At 35.9% G+C, this 16,231-nt stretch overlaps 1 protein-coding gene across 1 annotated transcript in view; it reads left to right on the top strand.

The window, feature by feature from the left end:
* The window catches only part of LOC118189270 (atrial natriuretic peptide receptor 1-like), a 184,839-nt gene that overhangs the window by 142,828 nt on the left and 25,780 nt on the right, over window positions 1-16,231 (top strand). Inside the window, exons 16-19 of the mRNA XM_085816715.1 lie at window positions 13-136; window positions 1,524-1,592; window positions 8,166-8,340; window positions 14,644-14,742. Coding sequence (XP_085672841.1) covers window positions 13-136; window positions 1,524-1,592; window positions 8,166-8,340; window positions 14,644-14,742 — 467 coding nt within the window. The remainder of the gene's footprint in view (window positions 1-12; window positions 137-1,523; window positions 1,593-8,165; window positions 8,341-14,643; window positions 14,743-16,231) is intronic.

Here is a 16,231-nt window from a genome sequence, read left to right on the forward strand (position 1 = left end):
TTCTTTTCACAGATCTGTGGCTAGTCAACTAATTCATGGCCAATCTGTTACGGCGGAAGCATTCGATAGTGTCACCATTTACTTCAGCGATATTGTTGGATTTACATCCTTGTCTGCCCAAAGCACACCTATGCAGGTACACTTTCTGTTCTTTCTTATATTTTACAACTCATCAGAAGTCTTTTTCATACAAATATTAAACACAATTCAGACAATTAGTTAATGAAATAAATAAGTGAATGAAATCAGTTAACACTGCAAGTGTACTTTATCTCTAGATTTAAAATATATTCAATTATGACACACTGAAAAATGTTATTTTATTAGTATAATGTGTGTGTAATAAATTTTAAATTTTATTCTCTTTTTAACAATTGCATATTGTAATCCGGCACACTGATACTTATTGCATGTCAAGAACTAACGTAAGATGTATATTCCGCATCTCATCGGCAGTGAACATACATTGTTTATATGAAATATTTTCTTTCTACTTTATGTGCTACTAATACTTTGATGATTGCATGCGCAGCCAATAATTTTTATATCATCATTGACTGTATAAGATTACGAATGCAGTCGACTTTAACACCTAGTGTATTCCGCTGGTATATCCGACCTAGTATATGCCGCTGGCAATGAAATTACAGGGTTTTATACGAAAGCATATTTTCTTTCTACTTTATGTGCTACTAATTCTTTGGTGGATAACATGTGAAGCCAATAAACTTTACATCACCATTGACTGTATTAGATTACGAATGCGTTAGATGCCCCACTAGTCGACTTTAAATTACTTTGATTATCTCAGTAGAAGTATAGTAAATACAAATTCAGATAACGTTTAAATGTGCACATAACTGTCATGATTTTATGTAACTATCACGTGTAACTTGTACAAGACAATGTTTGTAATTAACATATCTACGCTTATACACAGGCCTTGTATGCCCATGTAATATTTATATTTTTATACGGAAGGAATAATCCCTTCTTCCAGGATGACTATTAACACTGTAAGACTTTTACAACAGTCAGGTCAGTGGTTATTTCAGGCGGCGCTCAATCGACTTTAAGAAAGAATTAACATTTTTTGCAAACCTTTAAGATATTATCACCAAGATATCATTTAAAAAAAGTTATCAATAGAGATATAATGTTCCTCTTCTTGTGATTTTCGAACACTTTCGAGTCTAAAATATAATATCAATGACTGCTTATGTGTCTTATCCAGTTTCACTTATAGTTCAATCTAGTTTCAAGCTTAATTAATGGGGAAACACAGTTAAAATCAATTTATATTAATGCAAGTTGCATGCAGGTTTCCCCTTCGAAATATCAGGAATGATTTCCAATTGCAAAGAATATATTTTATTCATTATTTTTAGATTAATGCGCAGTTTTTCTTTCTCTCAGAAAATGAGAATATAGTCTATAATTGTTACACTGTTAATAATTATACTACGCAGTTAATAATATTATGTAGTTTACTAAACTATTTAATTTACTTTCTTTTAAATTAGGTGATTGATTTGTTGAATGACCTCTATACATGCTTTGATTCCATCATTGAGAATTTTGATGTGTATAAGGTAACGAGACATTTTGTTATTTTAAGCATTTGTTAGATATCTTCTAAAATTCATGTATTAAAATTTTTTTCAGGAAAATGGAGAAGTTTTATTATACACTTTTAATTTTCTTGAATGTTAAATAAAAATTCAAGTAAATATACTTCTGTGGATACAAACTCCTAACAATTAATTACTCCAACAGTCATTCTGGCGCATCTCATCGGCCGAGCGCTAAGACCGCTGAAAAACGGTACTTTTTTTTCTCTCTGAGGGACTATTGTTTTCGTTTAGCGATTTTGCGTCGAATCACTCTGAATGCCCGTTTCACTTGTCAAACAGTTGCCATCCAATATTATTGTCCTGTATCATATTTGAAGAAATTAAATAATGAAAAATCTGCATAAATATATGTATGTTTCTCGCATCGTGATGAAACAACGGTACCTAGAGCCATCAAATTTTGAATGACGTAATTCTATTGTGAATATTGGCATTTAGAAGCCCAAATTTGAAATTTGGAATTTGTTTTATTATCGATTTCATATTTTGTAAAACTTTAAGGAATTTGTTTTTTAACGCAAGGATTTCAAAGCAAGCAATGGCAACGTTGTACAGAAAAAAGCATTTTTATTTTATCAAAAAAGCAGCGCGTGAGACTGTGTATCGGAAATTCTAAAGCAGCGGTGCCCAACCTTGTGCTCGCCGATCGTTTCGTATGTGCTTCCCAGTCCGATCAAGTATAATGAACAAAAAATAATTTTAAAATAGCCATTCATTTATATTTCTTAATTGTTAAAATATGATAAGCATTTATAATCATACGAGACATCTTGCAAGACGTTATAAAATAATTGATTGCTGACTGATAAGCTTGATAGCGAACATGAAATTTTCACCAATAAAGCAATTTTGGGAATCCGGAAATGAAAGTTATAGAGAATTGGACGATAATAATTGATTATCCTATCTGTATTTTTTCACGGATATAACAGCTACACTAAACGAAGACCTCCAGGGAAAAAGAAAAAAACCTTTTTCAATTGACTTAGACTGTAACCGCTTTTCAGATAAAGTTAAATTTGTGAATAAATCAAATGAAAGAAAATTAATTTCACCCATTATCGGAATTTATCAAGCCATATTAATAACCACAAAGCAATTGAAACAGAGAAATACTCGGAAAACCTAGACGCACTGAAAAATAATTTTGAACTCCGCTTCTCTGGTTTTCCATAAAGTTCAACCCATATTATTATTCATCTCAAACCCATTACCAAATTAATATTTCAGATGTATCACATAAGATTGTAAATATGTTTAACAAAAATGTTGATGTTTTAGAAATGTGCTCGCGATAGGCCAAAATGTGCTCGCGAGGGGCCAAAGGTTGGGCACCACTGTCCTAAAGATATGCTCAATTTAAAATTATTTTGCGATATTGCTCTTGAACTGAATTTTCTGGTTTAAGTTCGAAGAACATGATATTTAATAAATAAAGGTAACACACAAAATGTTAAAAAAGCGCCCCTTTGGGCGTAATTTAAAATCTGAAACTTTACAGTTTTCTTTTTAAAATAATGATTTTATGATAAACTTCTCCATTTTCCTGAAAAAAAAATTAATACATGAATTATTATTATGCTGGAAATGGAACATTTCCGGAAAAAGGAAAGATTATTTGTTGAACTTTGAAGTTTCTAAAAATATGAGAATGATATATGATTTTTATTACTATCAAATAATTACTGGACACGGGCACTTCCCGACGTACTTTAAAAGAATTAATTTGCAAAATGATAGTAGTAGTTTTGTAGTATTGAAGACAATGCACGACATTTCGTCGAAGACTGCGTATTATTGCGACATATTAGAGAAAAACGTGGTAACATAAAGGTATTCTACTGCGCAATAGAGTTTAGATTTGCAGAGGATTTGATGAACTGTATAAATGGCGATAGAACAAGGCTGGGAATTTTGGTTTGATGTTTTGAACTGTATTTTTGTTTTAATCTCTACTGGGTGTGCTGCGTTAACCATGATGCCGATTATTATCGGCCAGGATGGTTGCACCACACTCGTATATTACATTACATTATTATTACCCCATTAATCGGCAATTCGACCGCTTCTCAAATCCCAGCGATTCTTTGTCTGTACGGTACCTTTTATGGTTTTCCCTACGTGTAGCATAAATATGAGCCAGTTTCCTTTAAGAAATCCTTTATGAAATCCCTCTCTTCAGGTAAATAAACCCCACGTGCTTTGCCATAATCTAATTTAAACATTTTAATTATGTGTATACTAAAATCTAAGCACGCATATAACCCTACATTGCATTTTTTAATTATGAAGAAAAAGTTAGAAACCAAAAACATTTAAGTCAATTTTGGCGTATGAAGCAGCCTACGAATTTGGCTGGTTATTGTATTATTTAAAAGAAAATTTCGTTAAAAGTTCCGTTTAAAATTTAGGTTACTAATAACAGATTTTTTTAATTCGTAAGTAATTATTAAAATTTAATTAAAGTTGCACCAGAAGTAATGCCTTTCACGGGAATAATATCTGGATACTGGAAAGATGAACGAACTGCTGTTTTAATTTTTTTTTCACTAGACGTGGTTTAAATATCCGCACGTATTTAAATAGCGAAGACCTCACCCAATAAAAGCGCTGGATTCATCTAGCCGAACAAAATACAGGCTCATTCAAAATGAATATAGCGATTGCAAAAAGCTATAACTGTTTAACTGAAAAGAATTTATTGATAAAAATTACGCAAAATGTCGAAGAAAATTCAAAATTTCGGTTAGTTGGTTCGCAAGCGCAATGAATCAGAAGCTTATACATGCGCGAGTTCAGACTACGCAAAGATCAGAAATCAGGCTCTTTGTGGCCGTATCGTAAGTAAAAGTGGCGGATCCTGTATTGAAGGCATTCTCTGGAAAAAGCCCTCTCTATCTCTGGATGCGACTAATAATCATGACTGCGTAGAGTTAACCAATCGCCGAACCACTATTGACCTTCATTTAAACGTCTCCCGGACTTTACAAAAAACGTCTTACTACTTTCAACATTACAACTTAATACTTACTCAACATAGATATGTATGCAAAATTCATGTTTCTTTTTGCTCTCTGTTCGCTTTATTTCCATATTTTGTACACTAATATCTATGCAGGAACACGTTTTTGTGTTTAGTAGCATATAATTATATGCTACTAAACACATTCTCTGTCTTTGCGATTTAAATACGTAAATAATGATACGTATTTAAATGGCAAAGACCTCACCCAATAAAAGCGCTCCACATTAACATTTACCATTACCTTTTAATTTTAAACACCAGCGTGTAGCTTTACAAGCAAATATGCGGTACAGATTGGCTATATCATCATTTTATACTAATATCGTTACGAAATGTCCAGGCGCGGTGGGATAGCTTACCCGCAAAGCAGATTTAGGGTTGCCATAAAATTGTAATGGAAGGCAGAGTTGTCACATTTGGCTATAAATCTCCCTTTTCGCGACATTGGGAGGCAGATAGGCATGGACGGATGGAGAACCAGCCCAGAATGTTCTCGAACACAAATTAAAAGCTATATAAACCCTACTGGTACGCAGTGAGTTGGTTGGTATAGAGTCAATCAGTTAGTTAGCGAGAGTCCATCGAGTTGATAGACAGTCAGTGAATGCCGAGTTGGTCGTTGAGTGCACCGAAAGAGTCTCCTAGTGTATCGCGGTTAGTGCATCGTCGAGAGAATGTGTTGAGCTCCGGGAACGACTGAACCGATGAGTCTGGAGCTGTACTCTAGTGTATCGTCGAATGCATCGCGAGTTGTAGCGTGGAGAGTCCCGAGAATACATGGGGTTCCGAGAACGACCGAGGAGAGTCGGGAGCTGTACTCTGGTGTTTTGCAGTGAAGCTGTCTCCATCGTTGTAGCCTGATAACCTGAAGGCTGTGCTGCTGATTGTTCCAGCGCGTTTTTAGTAGATCTTCGACGACTGTAAAACGTGACTTTGGAGCTGTCCTGATTAATATTGGCTAAATAAAGTGTGTTTTGCTACTTCATCAAGTGGCGTCGTTATTCACTCCAAATCATACGAACATGAAGAAAGAAAATAAAACAATATGTATACCATCCTTAACTTTCCTCTTTGCGTCAATTAAAAAATTACGTTCAAACATAAATCGTACCAACTTTTCAAGCAGATGCATTACACCAATTTATCGGCATGCTCAGCGATTCCAAATAGGAGCGTTCTTTCATTATTTTTAGAGTAACGCAGAACAATTAATCAAATAAAATGAAAAACAACAAAGCAAATTTGTCTAGGAATTCTTCAGAGAAGATTAAGTTTTGCTGTGTAATGTCTATTGTTGAATATACGCCAGAATGCTGGTAATCCGATTTATGTAAAGAAGATTAGGAATTAGGCTTCATGAATTTAGTGTTTTTTTATCTAATTATGATTCTCATGTTTTCAAAAGTGAATGTGTTGAAGCTTTTGCTTAGACGATTATCTGTAATCGATTTAATTCTGAAGAATATGTAATTTCATTCATTGTTAGATTTTTGTTTACTTTATATGCATTTTGTTTTTATTGCCTGATGCCAAAGGAACAAAATATTGATTGAATTTGCGAATTGATAAAAAAGAAGTTATTTAAAACCGTAGAATAGAAATATATTTCTAAAATATTTTTTATTTTATTTTCACATTATCGTTGATTAGAAGGCAACTGTCACATATAGAAAAAAAGGGAGTATTTAAAAAATTCGGTACAAATATTTATGTAACGAGATTTGCGATTATGAAAATATTTCTGTTTATAATTAGAAATGGGAATATATATGTACAGAGCAGGCGACAAAAGAGTTTAATTCACTTTTTGTAATATTGAGCTGATTATTTAATTTTCCCCCTCCCCCAAAAAAAGCTAAGAATGAAATTCCGCTTGCTCATTTGAAATATAGGATCTGTCCGAGAATTTAGGCATTTAATGATCAAATAATCATCTTACTTTCTGGTATTTGTTTAACTTGTTAACTGTGTTTTTATCAACTGATCTGTAGGTCACCGCACTGCTCTCAATAAGAGGCCATACCTTTGATTTGACGAACGAATTGTATGAAGTCAGTAGCAAAAATTGACGAGCCTTGTATGAAGTATATGAAATGAACAAATGAATGTAACAAACCAGCCTACCTCATTATCTACTTGTATTCTTTCGTATTTCCTTAAAAAACGTAACTCACCATCAGTTCACGCTAGATGTCCTTTTATACTGGTAGAGAGAGAGAGATGTCGTCATTTTCACAAAAGTTCATCAGAAACGATAAAAAGGAAGTAAAATGCAACTACGTTTATATACCTCATCGGGCCCTCTCATCGTTACACTTCAAAGTAACGTTTGTTCATTTTCACGGAGTCCATCACCGCCGTTAAGTCAATGTAACTTCACAGAAATACAGAAACTTAAACAAATAATTTTACGCTGAGAAGAACAATTTTTTTAATTGAATATGGCGAATCACGCTAGGGCAATCTAGCCTAAAAGGATGAATACTCTTAAAGGACATTCTAAGCGAAACTGACAGGTATCCATGCTACACATGGGGAGAACCAGAACCATGAAAATGCCCATACAGCCAGCTTGTTTGCCAGGAATCAAACCCAGGTCGAACTAACAGTGTTCAGAAATTTTACTGATACTGATTTTACGGGACATAAATGAAAAGTGTTTTCTTTCGCTTCTATTTTATTTACAACTATTTCTTTGGTGTCCGGGAACCTTTTCCGAAAGCCAAAACTACTCGTGTTTCTTTTCAATGAATCGAAAACAGAACTATTATACAATAAGAATGCTTCACATTCTCTAAATTCAGAATGCTACTTAACAACGTTATGTGTGCCATTAAACTCAGTTAAAGTTCTGATTTCAGTTATAAATTATCAATACATGCAGCTGAAATCTAATATTTCTTCGCATAGAAATTCAGTTCATTAATTTTTTTTTTTTTAAGACGAAGAAAAAAAGAGTTTTTAATTACTATAGATATGCATGGTTGCTGTACTCATATAATATTTGCCCTTTTACAGCAAATCATATAAACTGTAAACCTTCTAAAATGCTTCACAAAAAATAATGGCTTAGTAAGGTGACTTGCTAATTAAACCTGCCCAAGACTGGAAATGTAAATGGTAAATTTGCCCAAGATCTAAATATCAGTGAACAGTTTCTGTATGATTTGTCTTATCTCAAATGTTAAGTACAGGCTATTTAACTTCAGAACGATCTACAGGAAAGCGAACTCGGGTTATTAGCAATAGTCATTTGGCATATCTACACACAAAAATTAGTTATTATATTAAGAAAGACAAAAATATATCAATTATAACAATATTTTTCAATAGATTATTTTTTATGAATTCAAAAACTCTCTTAGTTTACATCTTGCAAATTTTACTTTGTTCTTTTATTCAAACTGAAACTACACACTGAACTAGATTTTAATCTTTAAATTATATGTGATACATGCTTGACTACGTACCTTTGGTTTGAATCAACAACTTCATTGTTATTTCAGGTAGAGACTATAGGCGACGCATATATGGTTGTGTCTGGACTTCCTGTGCGAAATGGAAATCTCCATGCTAGAGAAGTGGCCCGTATGTCTCTAAGGTTATTAGATGCTGTACTATGCTTTACCATCAAACATCGTCCTAAAGAACAATTGAAACTGAGGATAGGAATACACTCAGGTAACATAAGAACAGTAACAGCTTTCTTACGATTTGTGATTGCCATCATTTTCAAATTTTTTAAATCAAGACAAACTAATATATGTTTTCGTAATTAAAAATATTTGAGAGGGAAATTGAATCTTCAGAATGAATCGACCATTTAGATTCTTCTTTTACAAAGCTGAAATTTTAACTGTATGTAAATATATGAATATAGTATACGTGAGTCTGTAAAATCGTTTTGGTACGCGGACATAAGTATTGCAAGATACTGATTCTGAGAATTACTAAAGAACACACTTGCCGATTCATAGCTTTTCTTTTTCTGCTTTTGAAGAAAATGCAATAAAAAGTTAATACACGAATTTGTTAGCAGATAACATTTCATATTACATACAAAAAGAAATATCAGGTCATTCTAGAAATATAATACGATATTTTCGAATATTTAAAACTGTAATATCTTGCATATACAGGGTGTCCATAATTAAACTTGAAATTTACAAGCTGTCTGTAGCAAAAGCTACACAGCGGAAATGCATAAAAATTGGGTAGTGGCAGAATGAAATGATGGGAATTGTATCGAGGGGGGTGAACAATGAGTTTCAAAAACCACCCCCAGGTGGCATACCATAGCTTTATTGAGAACACGTAAATAATCTATAAAAGTTTACAAAACATGCTCGATGTGATATCCACCATTTTCTGCTACCATCTGGAAGCGTAAAACCGCATGTTCGACTGTTGAAAGCAGCACGAACTGGGGAATGTTACGCACATGGCGTTCTATGCTTTCTTTAAAGTCGGATAGAGATGTGAAGGGATCACAGTAGAGTTGAGTTGAGTTGAGTTGAGAGCAGAATCTGGACACCCGTGCGGCTTACTAAGACTATTCGGGTCTAGTCCAGGTTCCGCAACTATCCGGGGCAACACCTCATGGGGGCCTATAAGGGCATACATTGGTTCTGTATACATGCTTACATAGTTCATAACATATGCTTATAGTTACATAGTTCATAATGTATGCTTACATAGTTACATAGTTCATAGTACATGTAGTTCATAATACATAGATCAAGTAGTTCATAATACATAGATCATACAAGTAGTTCATAATACTTAGATCATACAAGTAGTTCATAATACATAGATCTTTCATAATACTTGCTTACATAGTTCATACATATACATGCTTACATAGTTCATAGTTGCTTACATAGTTCTTGCTTACATAGTTCTTCTTACATAGTGCTTCTTGCTTACCTAGTTCATTCTTGCTTACATAGTTCATAATATATTGAGCCTGTTACATAATACATACATAGTGGCCGTAATACATACATGTTTCATAATATATACAATAATAAAAAAATTTAAAAAAATAAAAAGATTTTAAAAAAAAAGATAGAAGAGAGAGAGAGAAGAGAGATTGACATGGAACTATTCCACACTGCACAAATCTGTTCCCAATTTCTCCAGTTTCTGCATTGTCTTGCATATTTTGATGCGAAATGCTGGCTGTTTTATCAGATAACGCTTATGAGAAATTGCCTGTTCTGGAAGCTGCACATGCCACTGTGCGGTTAGAGGGCATTGTGCCAAGTAATGGTCTTACCAATGCCTCCACAGGCACAACTTTCGGTATTTGCAATTCCTCTCTCATAGTAATAGGAGGGGAAAGGCCCGTGCCCCGTCACAAATCTCGTTATTTGTGGGGATGACTCGAGACGATCGAGCGAAACTTTATGGTAATATTCATTGGTCTTCCTGCTTTGTTCGTTAGAGTCCCATTCCCATTGCCACTGGTGCTGAGCTGCTGTCCTTGTCACTTTTCTAAGGTGAGAGCACGGGAGTTTGGTAATTACGCATTGTGCATCGATATTGTGAGCTGCTTCTTTTGCTAGCCTGTCGGCTTCCTCATTACCTTGAATGCCGGCATGCGCCTTTATCCAAGATATGAGGATATTCATTGTCGACGAACGCTCCTTCAGCGTGTCCTGAATCTCCGCTATGATAGGAGAAGGATGTCTGGGATTTCGTAAGGCATATATGACAGAGGCTGTCTGTAAGAATATTAATAGTGGATCCTACTGGGGGGGGGCTTGTTAACTCGATTGCTTTGCGAATCGCAGTTGCTTTAGCCTGGAAAACTGAATTATTCTGTCTCATATGACCTTTCCATGTTATCAGCGTTTCCTTGTTCTTAGTTACTATAAGGCCACAGCCTACTTGTCCGTCAACTTTTGAACCATCCGTATAAACATAATATTGATCCTTTATGTCAGAGTCATCTTGCCATGATGTGTTGGCCGAGACTCCTTTTCCGTAGTTAGACGAATGGATGACATTTACTAGCCTTATTTTTTCATGCAGGCTGTGCTGAGAGGTGGTGTGTGCTATAACCCCTTTTCCATGGTGTGAAGGATGGGTTGCATTTATGAGACGTTTTGTTTCATACTCCTCTTGATCATAGCATAGCGGTCCAAACGTAGTGCAGAGATGTAATTGGAGAACAGTCGTTACTGCTGCTTCTTGTGCTGCTCTAATATGTAATGGCAAAATTCCCGTCAGTATTGTGGCTGCCGCTGTCGATGTTGTACGGTATCCTTTTGTAATAGCCAGAGCAAAGGGGCGTTGTATACTACTGAGCAATTTCCTTTTTCTTTCGTTCATTGGAGTTGTCCAGATTGCCGCTCCATAGAGGGCCATTTTTTCCACGACGGACTGATAGACGATTTTTAGGATATATGGTCTAAGGCCCCAGTCTGAGCCTTGAAGCCTCCTTAAGGTATTTGCAACTGCGTGTGTCCTCGCGCGGACTGCTCTGAGATGAGGCAGCCAGGAGAGCTTCATGGCCTTGAGGCATCCACACAGTCAAAAGTCGCAAGGATTCAAGTCGGGAGATCTGGGAGGCCAAGCTGTAGGAAATTGCCGGCTGATGATTCTGTCTTCGCCGAAATGGTGGCGGAAAACTTGTTTCACACAATGGGCGATGTGTAGAGGAGCACCATCCGGCATAAACACTGTGGTTGTAACACATCGTCTTGCCTGAAGATCCGGAATTGCTCTAATAATAAAGCGCATCGTTGACCTGTGACGGTGCTTGTCACAGGCCCTGCGGCGCTATGCTCTTCGAAAATCACAGACCCAAAATGAAGGTTACAGTAAAGCAGCACCAAACCGTTACATGCGAAGAGTATAATGGAATTTGTAGGACTTAATGTGGGTTTGTAGCAGCCCAAATACGGCAATTGTGCGTATTAACTGTACCTTCCATATGAAAGGGAGCCTCATCGGTCCACAAAATAGTCCATGGCCATTCATCTCGGAGTTCAACTCGCGCAAGAAAACGTAACGCTAAAGTTTGTCAACTATCCAGATCAGCTAATAACAGCTGCTGCTCTAGCAACAGTTTATAGGGATAGTAGCGTAAAATCTTTTAAAGAATCTTATGAGCCGTGGAATGAGGTTGGTCAACAGATGCTGCAATACGCCGAACAATTGTGCTGGCGATGGTTTGCAATCTGTCTTCCTCCACTTGCGTCGCTACATCATTCAGTACCTGTGCTGCAAGACATTTTCATCCCCTTCTTGGCTAAATCCCCAATGTTCCCGTTGCTTCAGATTTCCTAATTATGTTTGTTAGTTCTTGACTAGTGAGTGGACCTTTTCGTAACCGCTTTAAAGACCGAAACTTCGGTAGCAGAGTCTCCGTTTTGGTAAAACAATTTCACCAGTAAAGCACGTTCCTGGAGAGTCAACGTCATCTTCCTTGACTTGGAAACGAGTATGACTGCGGTTTGTATCTTTATAGTGTTGCTGTGTGCGCATAGGATTACTATGGTTACGACATTTGCATATGCCAATAGTTTACATTGCACAACGGCATCTAGTGGTGGTTTTTGAAATTCATTGGTTTTTCTTTCCTCGGATAACATTCCTATCATTACATTTTGCCATTACTTAATTTTCATGCAATTCTGCTGCATAGTTTTTGCTACAGACTGCTCCCATGGGATTATGGACCCTGTACAATGGGTAGTTCCTATAAAAAGAAATAAATTCTAATTTGAAAACATTTAAGTTGCTGTCTAATACCTCGAAGGGCTCCCGATTAAAATTTCAGAAAATTAATAAGCAGTTTAAAAATAAAAAGTATATAAACTCATAATATGAAAAGAAACAGCAATCTGATCTTGATGTGTTTACGTCAGTTTAGCAACTGAAACAATTTTAAGCTAAGCAATTAGGATAGCTTACTAATTTAAAAATTAGTCCTTCAGAAGTTAAATTATAGAAAAAGTATTGTACTTAAAGTGAGCTGATCAAAATGATAGGAAAAAAATTTGCTATGATATTATTTCACCGTAAATTTATGCCATGTTGAGACGTTTCCTTCAAGGCATTCAAAAAACTGATTAAATTTAAAACTTAGTATATTTTCAAATTCTGAAAGTTACGTAAAAATACATTTATGATTTCTAAAATAAGAGTACAATTGGAGTTAGTCAGTTAGAGTTAGTTAAGTACAGAGTTAGTCAATGATAAAAGTAACTCAAAAATTATATGCTGGAATTTAAGTTTTGGAGTTAAATCAATGGATGGCCTTCACATGATATTAAAGCATGACATTTAGTACCGTAATTGAGAAGAAACACAATCACCTAATGAAAATGAGCTGAGTAGTTCATATGTGTCTGATGGTTTTCCCCATGTGTAACGTGTATACGAGCCAGTTTCCCTTAGAAAGTTCTCCACGAAGGCATCCCTCCCCTTAGGCAGATAGCCCTAGTGTGCTTTGCCATAATTAAATACACACACACACACATCATATGTGTCTGAAATCGTCAAATTCGATTACTCTTTTAAAGCTTAAGAGGGAAAATATAATTCCAAAATTCGGAAAAATGTAGTGACTCAAAAAAGTGTCAGAACCTCAGCCAAAATAAAAGAATTCAGTCAAATTAAGGAAAAAAAAAAAAAAAAGAGAGAGAGAGAGAAGAAACAAAACTTCGGCTTAACGATGGTACAATAGCAAAATGGAAAAAATAAGTTAACGTAAAAATAATTTTATAATAATTAAAAAAATAATTGATTAATTTCAGATTTTTCAATAAATTAAAAGATAAAAAAATTATTTTTCTAGCAGCTGATGGAAACAGTATATTCGAAATCCCTACCCATTTATTGTCCTGGCTGGTGTTTTTTTTTTCTTTTTTTTTTTTTTTTCTTTTTTTTTTTTTTTTTACACTAATGTTTTCGAAAAACGCAACACCATTAAGGAATTGGGAATTGTCGGAATTGAATAAAGTTTATTCCACATATTATTACAAATAAACGATCAAATTTCCAAGGTAAGAAACAAAATGAACGTCGGAAATGAGTACTTCGTGTGTCAACGAAGCTGAGCCAAAAAAGCTTATACATGGTGTGGCAATGAATCATATAAGTTCTGAATGTAATCCTGGAGAATGGCATTCCATATGGGTTCAACTTGATGCCAAAGTTCAGTCTTAGTGTGTGCCCCACCAGCTGTACGAACGAGTCGCCGACCGATTATATTCCAGACGGTTTGTGCGGTATGACACAGTGTGGGAGCAGACGTTCTCCTCTATAACATCTGTCGCATATTCTTTCATCATTGTACTCCAGGTTGTAGCGAGATCCATCGGAGAAAGCAACTTGTTGCCACAGTGCACTCCACGCACTGTGTTGTCCCACTGAATTCGGAGGCGTCTGTGATTCAGTGACAGGGCAATCCTGCGTAGAGGAACCCTTGCACGCAGTTCGTTCCGCAGTAGACGGCGACGAACTGTCGAGCTAAACAACACATCACCTGTAGCTGTGATCCAACGTTGTGCTAACACACGAGAGGACTCTGTACGATCTATCACAGCCATGCGGATGAGGTATCTATTGCTCTGGGCCGTTGTATTATTGCGTGCGCCACTGTCAAGATTTAGCCAAACAACGTCACTTTACAGTCCTTTATATACATGGAACAAGCAGCTGATTCTTATTCCATGCATGGGAAATCGCTGTGTAATTTTAATATTTGCATGTCTTACCTCACATTACATTCCGTGTAAGTTTGGTTCAATTTACATATTTCCTTCATAGTGTTGCAATTTTCACAAACATTAGTGTATTGCTACTTCTGATCTTCAGTACGAGGGAAGTGTTAATAGTTCACTTGATTGATTTTCTTTTTAATGGTAGTCCTTAAATTTTAATGTAATATTTTTATCACCTGCAATTAAAAAGCTGCTACCACATTTATAAAATAAAATTGTAGGATGTTCATAATATTATTCATTTTAGGACCATGTGCTGCTGGCGTTGTGGGACTTAAAATGCCAAGATTCTGCTTATTTGGTGACACTGTAAATACAGCATCAAGAATGGAGTCTAATGGATTACGTAAGCAATTATATTTTAATTTCAATTCATGGTTTACTATTGCGAAAACTTTATAAGACTCTCACTAAAAATCATCATGAAACTTTAGGGTAATGGATGATAAGGCTTTAAATAATGTTATAGGAAGATCTAACATTCCAAGGAACAATTCCGCCTTTTTAATGTAATACGATATACCGGATGTTCGGAAAAGTATTTGCAAACTTTATTTCTTTAAATATTAATTCTACATACATATAGTAGTATTAATTCTAGATTCTATATTACTTTTGAGGAACAAGATAATTTTTCCGGATCGGACTCAAATCTTAATGGTACTAATAGTACTATGCTTGCAAGATTGCTCTCATTGCATGCCCGAGTACAGCAAAAAGCCATTTTCATGACTATACTAAATTCAAAAGTAAGCTGTGCTGAAAAAGTATTTAACTCACTTCATAATGAAGCACCATGACTTCAGATAACATTCAATCGGCACATAGAGAATATCTAAAAGTATATTCACTACTAAAAGTAATAAGAAATACAACCTGAATACTTATCACATCACAGCAGAATGCAAGAATCTACAGCGACGGCTCTAGAATTAATGATAATGTTGGATGCACATTTGTATTATTGGAGGACAAGTCTATCAAGTATCAATGGAAAGGACATCTTGTCCAAACAGAAGCCATCCCATGGTAATGAGTAGCTACTTTGAAGCAACTTAATATAGTATACACAATAGTATTTTTCATTCAAATATCTATATTGATAGTACTACATCTTTTTGATATTACTGTATAGTATCTATATTGAAATCTGTACTGATAGTATTGTTACGAAATGTACAGGCGCGGTAAGATGGCTTCCCCGCAAAGCAGTTTTAGGGTTGCCATAAAATGGCAAAGGAAGGCAGGGTTGCCACATTTGGCCAGAAATCGCCCATTTGGCGACAAAATTGAAGACATGCCATGGACGGATAGAGAACCTTCTGGAACGAATTCTTACCGGTTTAGCCCATAATGTTCTCGAACACAAGCCGAAGCTGTATAAACCCTGCTGGTCCGCAGTCAGTGTGCCTCGTCGAGAGGGCGAGAGCATAGAGTGCGAGATAGTTAGTATCGAGTCGGTGTCTCGTCTAGCTAGTCAATCCCTGCTGAGTCGATCGAGTTGAGAGCCGGGCAGTGAGTGCCGAGTGGGTTGTCGAGTGCACCGAAAGAGTCTCATAGTATATCGCGGTTAGTGCATCGTGGAGAGAGCGTGTTGAGCTCCAGGAACGACTGAACCGAAGAGTCGGGAGCTGTGCTTTGGGTATCGTCGAGTGCATCGCGAGTTGTAGCATGGAGAGTCTCAAGGGTACGTGGAGTTCCGAGAATGACCAAGCAGAGTTGGGAGCTGTACTCTGGTGCTTTGCAGTGAAGCTGTCTCCACCGTTATAGCCTGATAGTGTGAAGGCTGTGTCGCCGATTCTGTCAGTGTGTTTATAGTAGTTCTTCGACGACTG

The sequence above is a fragment of the Stegodyphus dumicola genome, chromosome 5, assembly GCF_044657685.1.
Source record: "Stegodyphus dumicola isolate Sdum_Otavi_A_Nest chromosome 5, ASM4465768v1".
In the NCBI taxonomy this organism is placed as follows: domain Eukaryota; kingdom Metazoa; phylum Arthropoda; class Arachnida; order Araneae; family Eresidae; genus Stegodyphus; species Stegodyphus dumicola.